Consider the following 7,336-nt stretch of genomic DNA (forward strand, 5'->3'; position numbering starts at 1 on the left):
TTGCTCTTCAAGGCTTTTACAGAAAGCTGCTGTGGACTGCGGGGTCTTCTTGCTTTCTTCTGGGGCTTCATCTTCCCCATGTGTAAAGCAAGGACTCAGCTTTAAGTATCTTTAAGTATGTTTGTGGCTTTGCGGAAGGATATATAACATTTTTAAGTGACCTGCTTTATGAAATTAAATTGACACAGACACATCACCTAAAGAGAGGTCACTCTGTGACCATGAGGGTACGCAGGTGGGAGAGGCTTTGGAGAGGTGCATGATGGGAGCAGGGGCTCAGGCAGGTTGAGCAAGTCTTGCCCTGGCCATCCTGATGGGGACAGGACAGAGTGTCTAAAAGACTCAGGGCAAAGGCACAGGGTGTGGACCCAGAGGACAGGAGAGCAAATCCCAGCTCCGCCTTTATGGCTGAGTGTCCTTGAGTGTGAGCCTCAGTTTCTCCATCTGCAAAGTGGGCTGATGACACTGACCTTACATTGTTCTCCTGAGAAGCAGACAAAGCACCTCAAGTGCCTGGCTCCACTCACCATGACAGGGCTGCCCAGAGAGGGAACTGGGGTGGAGAACGGAAAGAAGCAGAGGGGACCTCTGGTGTCACAGGTGGAGAAACCAAGGTCCAGCAAAGGAAACAGTTAGTTCAGGGCATCTTCTGCTTGTGGGTAGGGCCAGACCTCCTGGGTTCTTGTCCAAGCATCTCCATCAGAAATGAGTGTATATTGGGCTCCTTAAGTTCTCCTGACAACCGCAGGCATCAGGTACCATCCCCCCGCCCCTGCCAGTTTACAGCAAAGGAAACTGAGCTCCAATAGAGGTAGCTGGCCAGGAGGGCTCAGTTTGTGAGGAGTCCAGGTTCAAACCCACGTCTATCTGAGCCTTTCCCTCTGCAGAGACCAGAAAGCAAGATTTGGCAATGCAGATTTTGACTTGTTTCCCAGCTTCCAGTTTCTTCCTTGGCTGGAGGAATTCTCAACTCATGTCAATGAAAAGATGGGGGACTGATGGTCAGCTTAGGTTTGGCTAGATCTGGGTACTTCATTGAGGTCAGGGCTCAATCTGGTCTCTCCATCTCTGAGCAACCTCCTCTTCCAAGTTGGCTTCCCTCTTAAACAGGCTTTCCCCCAAGTCCCCCAGAGAGGACCTGGGCAACTCCAGGCTTCCATCTTGCTTAACAGTGTAGAGTCCCAGAATGAAGGCTTATCGGCTGGTGTGGGTCACAAGTCCCTCTCTGAGTCAGTCGCTGTGGCCAGTGTGATGAAATGCTCTAATTAGCCAGCTGGGAGTCATTCACTGTCTCCTGGAGCCATGAGGGGTGCTGAGTGAGCAGTGTCAAACCCCTGAGCAACCTGGACAGAAAGTAAGGGGGTGATTCTCCAGAGGAGAATAGAGGGGGTGGGGAAGGATGGACGCAAGGCCAGCGCAACCACTGGTGAGTGGCTGTTGTCTTTCTGACCGCGTCTACCCAGCCAGGAGAAGACAGCCTGATTTGGTGGTGCAGGTGCAAGGGCGTTTTCTTACAGGGGGTGGGGGGAGCCTGGTTTTACAAGGTACAGGAAATGTGGGTGAACAGAGCTTCTTTCCTTGTGGGGGCAGAATGTGTAGGCTGTAGAAGGCCCTCAGAAGCTGCCAGGGGGCTCCCCGTAGGTGTCGTGAAGGATGAGGACCTGTCTGTCCCCCTGCTTGCCCCCTTGGGCCTTCAGAATATTTGTATGGGCTGCCAGCTTTGCTGACATAGAACAGGCCTTAGAGAACAGAACTCCTTCAACCAGCTGGCGCTACTAGGGAAACCTCAGGGCCAGGCTGGGCCAGAATGGGAGAGACAGTAGGTCTCTCTGGCTGCTCTAGGAATGTGGGGGCTCCAAAAAGGGAAAGTGGTCCCTGCCCTTCCCCACTCACCCTGCCTCAGCCAGCTGAGTCCTCTCCATCAAACCCAGGAAAACCTGCTACAGGCCAGCACCCTCCTCCCCTACTCTCTTAGCCTACCACCACTCCTAAGCTCCTGGATCAGAAAAGACGTTTAAAAACCAGCAAACACCATTTCTAAAACTTTGGGGAATCGAACAGTATTTGTGAAATTTTTCATTTAACATTTCGAGGAAACCATCTGAACAGCAGCACACACAAGCACAAGAGAAGGAAATGATTTCATTATGTCGATGATGGAGACCCAGCATTGTGCCTGGTTTTAATCAGCAGAATTAGACAATTTAGAATGTTTTTCCCAAACAGTTGGAAATCTGGGCAGGTTGTCCATGGAAGGCAGTGTCCCACAGCAGGGGGTTCAAAACAAAGAGGGATGATCATTGCCAACATCTATAACTCTCCCACAGGGAATTCTCAGCCCTGGCTTGCATACCTCTGGTGACAGGGAACTCCTTGTCCTACAAAGTTGCTTCTTCCATATTTCAGCAGCTCTAACAGCTAGAAAGTCCTTCACAGAGAACTGAAATCTGCTTTCTGGGAAATTCCCATCCCCCAGAAGAGATCTCTGGTCTCTGCCTAGGAGAGGGGCCTGTAAGAGGCAAGATCAGCATCCCACTTTGAGGCATACAGAGTCAGAGGCCACATAGGCCAGACCCAGGCCCTGGGTGAACATCACAGCGGATCTTTCCTTGTCTTCTCTTGGGGCAGAACCTCTTCGACAGCATCAAGAGCGAGCCCTTCTCCATCCCAGAGGACGATGGCAATGACCTCACCCACACCTTCTTCAAACCCGACCGCGAGGGCTGGCTGCTCAAACTGGGTGAGACGTACACTTCTGCACTCTGGGGCATGTGCACTGATGTGCCTGCAACACACGCAACACAGCTGACACACGCACCCATTTGACCTGAAGCCTCAGGTGGTGGAGTTGAGAGTCTCCTGAGCCCCAGGGCAGCCGTCTGCTTGCCCCAACCCTCCCTCCGTCTGTCCTGGGGATGAGGGGACAGTGAGGGTTGGAACAATGAGCAGGAAGGGAGACAGAAACCTGACAGATTCATAGATAAGCCCTTCAACCGCAGATCTTTCTTTCTGAAGTGATTCTGAGGAAGCCCAGGCCCAGTGAGGTTAAGGGACCAGCCCAACCCACATAGCCAGCCAGTGGCACTGGCTGTCCCTGAAAGAGGGGGTGGGGGGGGGTGCGGGAGTGTGAGAGGATGTGGCTTGGGGAGCCTCTCCTCAACAGGACTGGGGGCAGGGAAGGCCTTGGGCCTGCAGAGGGGAGCTGTGGTGGGTGCCTCAGCAGCAGCCGCTGCAAGTTCTAGCAGCGGAACTATAGGACCCGGCCATCTGAGCCTGCCACCCTCACACATGCTGGGCACCTCTGGGCAGGGGCAGCCAGCCAGGCACAGAGGCTTTCCAAGTCAGGGGAGGACAGACGCTGTATGTGGGAGCAGGGCCTGGCCTGCGGGCCCATCCAGACCCTCCATCTCTCCAGGCCCACCTCCCAGTCCATCCACCTGCAGACCGCAGCCTCCTTTTCTTGCCCAGCTGATAGTTCTCAGCCCCAGGGCAGCTCTTAGTCACAGGTCCCAGCTCCTCCATCCATCCTTGGCCTCAGTTTCCACAGCTGTGAAATGGTAACAGTCATCCCTGGGAGGATTAAACATGTGGGGAAATGACCATGCACTTGGGCTCTGGGGCTCAGACACTGGGGTTCAAATCCCAGCTCTGGTACCAGACCTTGAGCAGATGACGTACCCTCTCTGCCCTGCAATCTCCTCATCTGTAAAACAGGGTTAATAATGGTCCCCTCCTCATAGGTAGTCATAGGGATTAATAAGTGAATGTTTCTTGAATCCTCTTGAACATTGCCTGGCAAATGAAAGGCTTAGCATAACACCAGGCAGGGAGCCGGCCAAGGGATGAACAGAGTGGTGGGGGCAGGAGGAAAGTGCAGGAATGGCCAGCCTGCCCCTGGTGCCGGACTAGGGAGGAGCTCTGGGGCAGCCTGGAGGTGATGGAACCCCTCAGGTTTTAAGTGGAGGAGAGATAGATAAGGGGGAGGTGTGGCAAGCTAGGGGCTAGGGGGCTAGGGTGGGGGCCCAGAGGTGGGCATCGGAGGCCCAGCTCTTCCGTGGAAAGAAGTGCGGGAGCCCAGGGCAGAGGAGGGTTAACTGACTCTATCCCTGGTTCTCGCAGGTGGCCGCGTGAAGACCTGGAAACGACGCTGGTTCATCCTGACGGACAGCTGCCTCTATTACTTCGAGTTCACCACTGTGAGCCTTACTCTACCCTGTCCCTCTCTTCAAACCCTTTCCAGATTCTCACTAAGCAGTCCATCTTAGAGCTGGGGCCTCTTTGAGATCATTTGGTCCTCCTCCACACGCATCTTACAGATGGGGGAAACAGCTACAAAGAGGGAAAGAGGCTGGGCCAAGGTGCAAGGCAGAGCTGGGGCTTAAAGTCCGGCCTCCTAACTCCCAGCCAGGGCTCTTCCCATGCTGCTCCCTTGCCCTCTCCAGGGCTGCTCAGAGTCTGGGGAAGATGGGCACACTCCTCTTTGGGGTCTGGGGTGCTGCTGAGTTCAGACAGAGGAGCCTGGCAGTCTATAGTCCACAGGGTCACAAAGAGTTGAAGGCAACTTAGTGTCTAAACAACAACAAAACTTCCAAGTTCACTCCCTGCCCTTGACTCGAGACTCCCTTTGCTGATCCCGGTCTTTCTTCTTATTCTCCTGCAGGACAAAGAGCCCCGGGGAATCATACCCCTTGAGAATCTCTCAGTGCAGAAGGTGGACGACCCCAAGAAGCCAGTAGGTGTCAGCGAGGTGGCCTCAGGCCAGAGCAGCTGTAGGAATTTCCAAAACAGAGTGCAGGGAGAGGGCGGCTGTGCTGGGCTTCTCCAGGAGGCGAGGGCATGTCCATGACACCTTCCAGTAGCTCAGGCTTGCCTCAGCCTCCCTTTTAGGGACGGGGATCCTGGCGTGAAGAGGCATCGAGAGGGCCTGGCCACAGTGTCTCTCAGAGCCTGGCCCCTGATACTGGCTCTGGGACCTTCAATAAGTCTCTGCTCCTTTCTGAGCCTCCATTTTTCCATCTGTCAACTGGGGATTTTAAGAGGAATCATGGATTTAGGTCAAGTCAGGCACATAGTAAGTTCTTGACATAAGGAGCTGCCCATTCTCCTCTCGCAGGAGGGCCTGGCAGTCAGGTGTGTCCTGCTGCTTTTCTAGATGCTGGTCTTGCCCAAGTGTCTAGGCCTCTCTGAGCCTCCCTGAGAGCCACACAGCTGCCCTTTCCTCCCACCCCTGCCCTGCCCTCACCTGGCCACTTCCCCACAGTTCTGCCTGGAGCTCTGCAACCCCAGCTGCCGGGGCCAGAAGATAAAGGCCTGCAAGACTGACGGCGATGGTAAAGTGGTGGAGGGCAAGCACGAGTCTTACCGGATCTCAGCCTCCAGCGCTGAGGAGCGGGACCAATGGATCGAAGCCATTCGGTAACGGGTGGCTGGGCTGGTGGGGAGGGGTCTCTGGTTACCTTTCAGAAGTCCCTGTTCCTCTCAGGGTCCTGTTTCCTTGCCTGTAAAAAGGGCTAACTCCAGAACTTCCTTCCTGTTTCTGGCATGCAAATCCCTTCCACCATGTTCCATGACCATCCTCTCTGGGCCAGGCCCAGAACACAGAGGAGCAAGGCACAGAATTCATAGGGATGGTGGAGATGTTACGAGTAAAGCTCTTTGCCCAGTGTCTGTTAGCATCAGGATCCTAAGTGGTCCTGGAAAGGCCTGGTACAGGTGGGGAGGAGGACTTTCTAGGTGGAAGGAGCAATGCAGGCCGAAACAAAAGGGCAGGTCAGGCATAGGGTTGCCTGGACATCTTCCTGGATAGCTGGTCCTGGGCAGCATGGAACCAGGCAATGCCGGGCAGTGCAGGGGTAGGGCTATGTGGGGACCAGGCAGCGTGGGGGCTGAGCCTTGGGAAATGAGGCTGCAAAGGATGGCGAGGCCTTGGTGGCCTTGGTGGCCATGGCAGAGAGCTCAGGTTTCTCCTGAGTGTGCTGGAGAGCCACAGACAGGTGTGATCAGGGGAGAAAGACCACCATGCAGGGGCTGGGGTTCGACAGGTGTGATGGGCAGTGGAGGGACAGGAGGAGGGAAGCCAGGTGAGGGGCAGGATAACACCTTGACTCTGAGTCTATGGGGAGATACCAGTGAGGGTGAGTCCTCTTAGACAGAGGGAAACACGGAAGTGGTCAATGGGCCGGGGACCAGGTATGTCCCACAGACTTGTAGGGTCTTTTCCCTTCGATCTTGCAACAGCCCTGTGAGGCTGCCAGGTCAAACCCACTCTCACCTTCATTTTACAAATGAGGACTGAGGTGCAGAGAGGGAAAGGACTTGCCCAGGGCTACACTGCCAGAGGAGCAGAGCCAGAACTGGCAAGCAGGTCTGCTGGTTCCATCTGGGCTCTTGTCACCTCCTTCCAAGTCTGACGGGGCCTGGGCAGGCGTCCAAAAATACGTGGGGGCAGAATTCCCGAGGCTCTCAGGCCTGCCTGTGGCACACCCTGGCTCGGTCCTTGTTGGGGTCATCAGGCTTTACCCTGCAGTGGGGCAGGCCAACCCTGCCCTGGGAGAAGCACACCCTTGTTACAAGCCCTGGGAGATGAGATCCCTCTGCCAGCCCATCCAGCCCTGAAATCTTTTCACTACCCTCACTCCAGAGCCAGCATCACTCGTGTCCCCTTCTACGACCTGGTCTCTGCTCGGAAGAAGAAGATCGCCAGCAAGCAGTGAGCTTCCTTGGAGGTGGTGCCCGGTGTCCTGCGAGCCCCATGACCTATGGTACCTGGAGACCCACTCCCACCCCAGGGCCCGCACACATCCTCCCTCAACCCCCTTCACTTCGACCTGACAGTGGGGGCGAGGGTGGGGGAGGCAGGGCTCAAGAGCTGGAGTAGGTGGGAACCACCAAGGGCTCAGAGCCCAATCATGAGGCTGCTGGCCCTGGCCATCCAGGAAAGGCCCCACCCTTGCCCCAAGTCCACTACAGGAAGGGGTAAGGAAAGCGGCCATAGCCTGGCACCCTGCCTTCTCTCTGGGCCTCAATTTCCTCTTTTGTTAGAAGCCTCCTTGCCCTCTGAAATGCCATCAGCCTTCAAAGCAGGAGGGGCCTGAGTGCTTCCTACCCTCCACCATGGCGAAGCCTCCTCCTTCTGCTCAGGGGGTTCTCAGCCAGCCCCTCCCCATCCTCAGTGGGAGCTTGGCCCTCCCTGCCCAAGGGACACAGGAGACACATCTCAGATCCATGGACATGACCTCTGGGAGACCCAAGAGCACTGGACTAGGAGCCTGGACATCACAGTCTCAGTCCTAGCTTTGTCTCAACTTGCTGTGTGCCCTCGGCAGAGTCACACTCC

At 55.5% G+C, this 7,336-nt stretch overlaps 1 protein-coding gene across 1 annotated transcript in view; it reads left to right on the forward strand.

Annotated features, from left to right (window-relative positions):
• CYTH4 (cytohesin 4) overlaps positions 1-6,803 on the forward strand; it is a 28,952-nt gene extending 22,149 nt beyond the window's left edge. The window contains exons 9-14 of the mRNA XM_052640135.1: positions 2,629-2,740; positions 2,840-2,842; positions 4,120-4,196; positions 4,661-4,732; positions 5,261-5,415; positions 6,641-6,803. Of these exons, the coding sequence (XP_052496095.1) occupies positions 2,629-2,740; positions 2,840-2,842; positions 4,120-4,196; positions 4,661-4,732; positions 5,261-5,415; positions 6,641-6,713 (492 nt within the window). The 3' untranslated portion in view covers positions 6,714-6,803. The remainder of the gene's footprint in view (positions 1-2,628; positions 2,741-2,839; positions 2,843-4,119; positions 4,197-4,660; positions 4,733-5,260; positions 5,416-6,640) is intronic.
• Positions 6,804-7,336: the final 533 nt, after the last annotated feature.

The sequence above is a fragment of the Budorcas taxicolor genome, chromosome 5 (assembly GCF_023091745.1).
Source record: "Budorcas taxicolor isolate Tak-1 chromosome 5, Takin1.1, whole genome shotgun sequence".
NCBI classification, from domain to species: Eukaryota; Metazoa; Chordata; class Mammalia; order Artiodactyla; family Bovidae; genus Budorcas; species Budorcas taxicolor.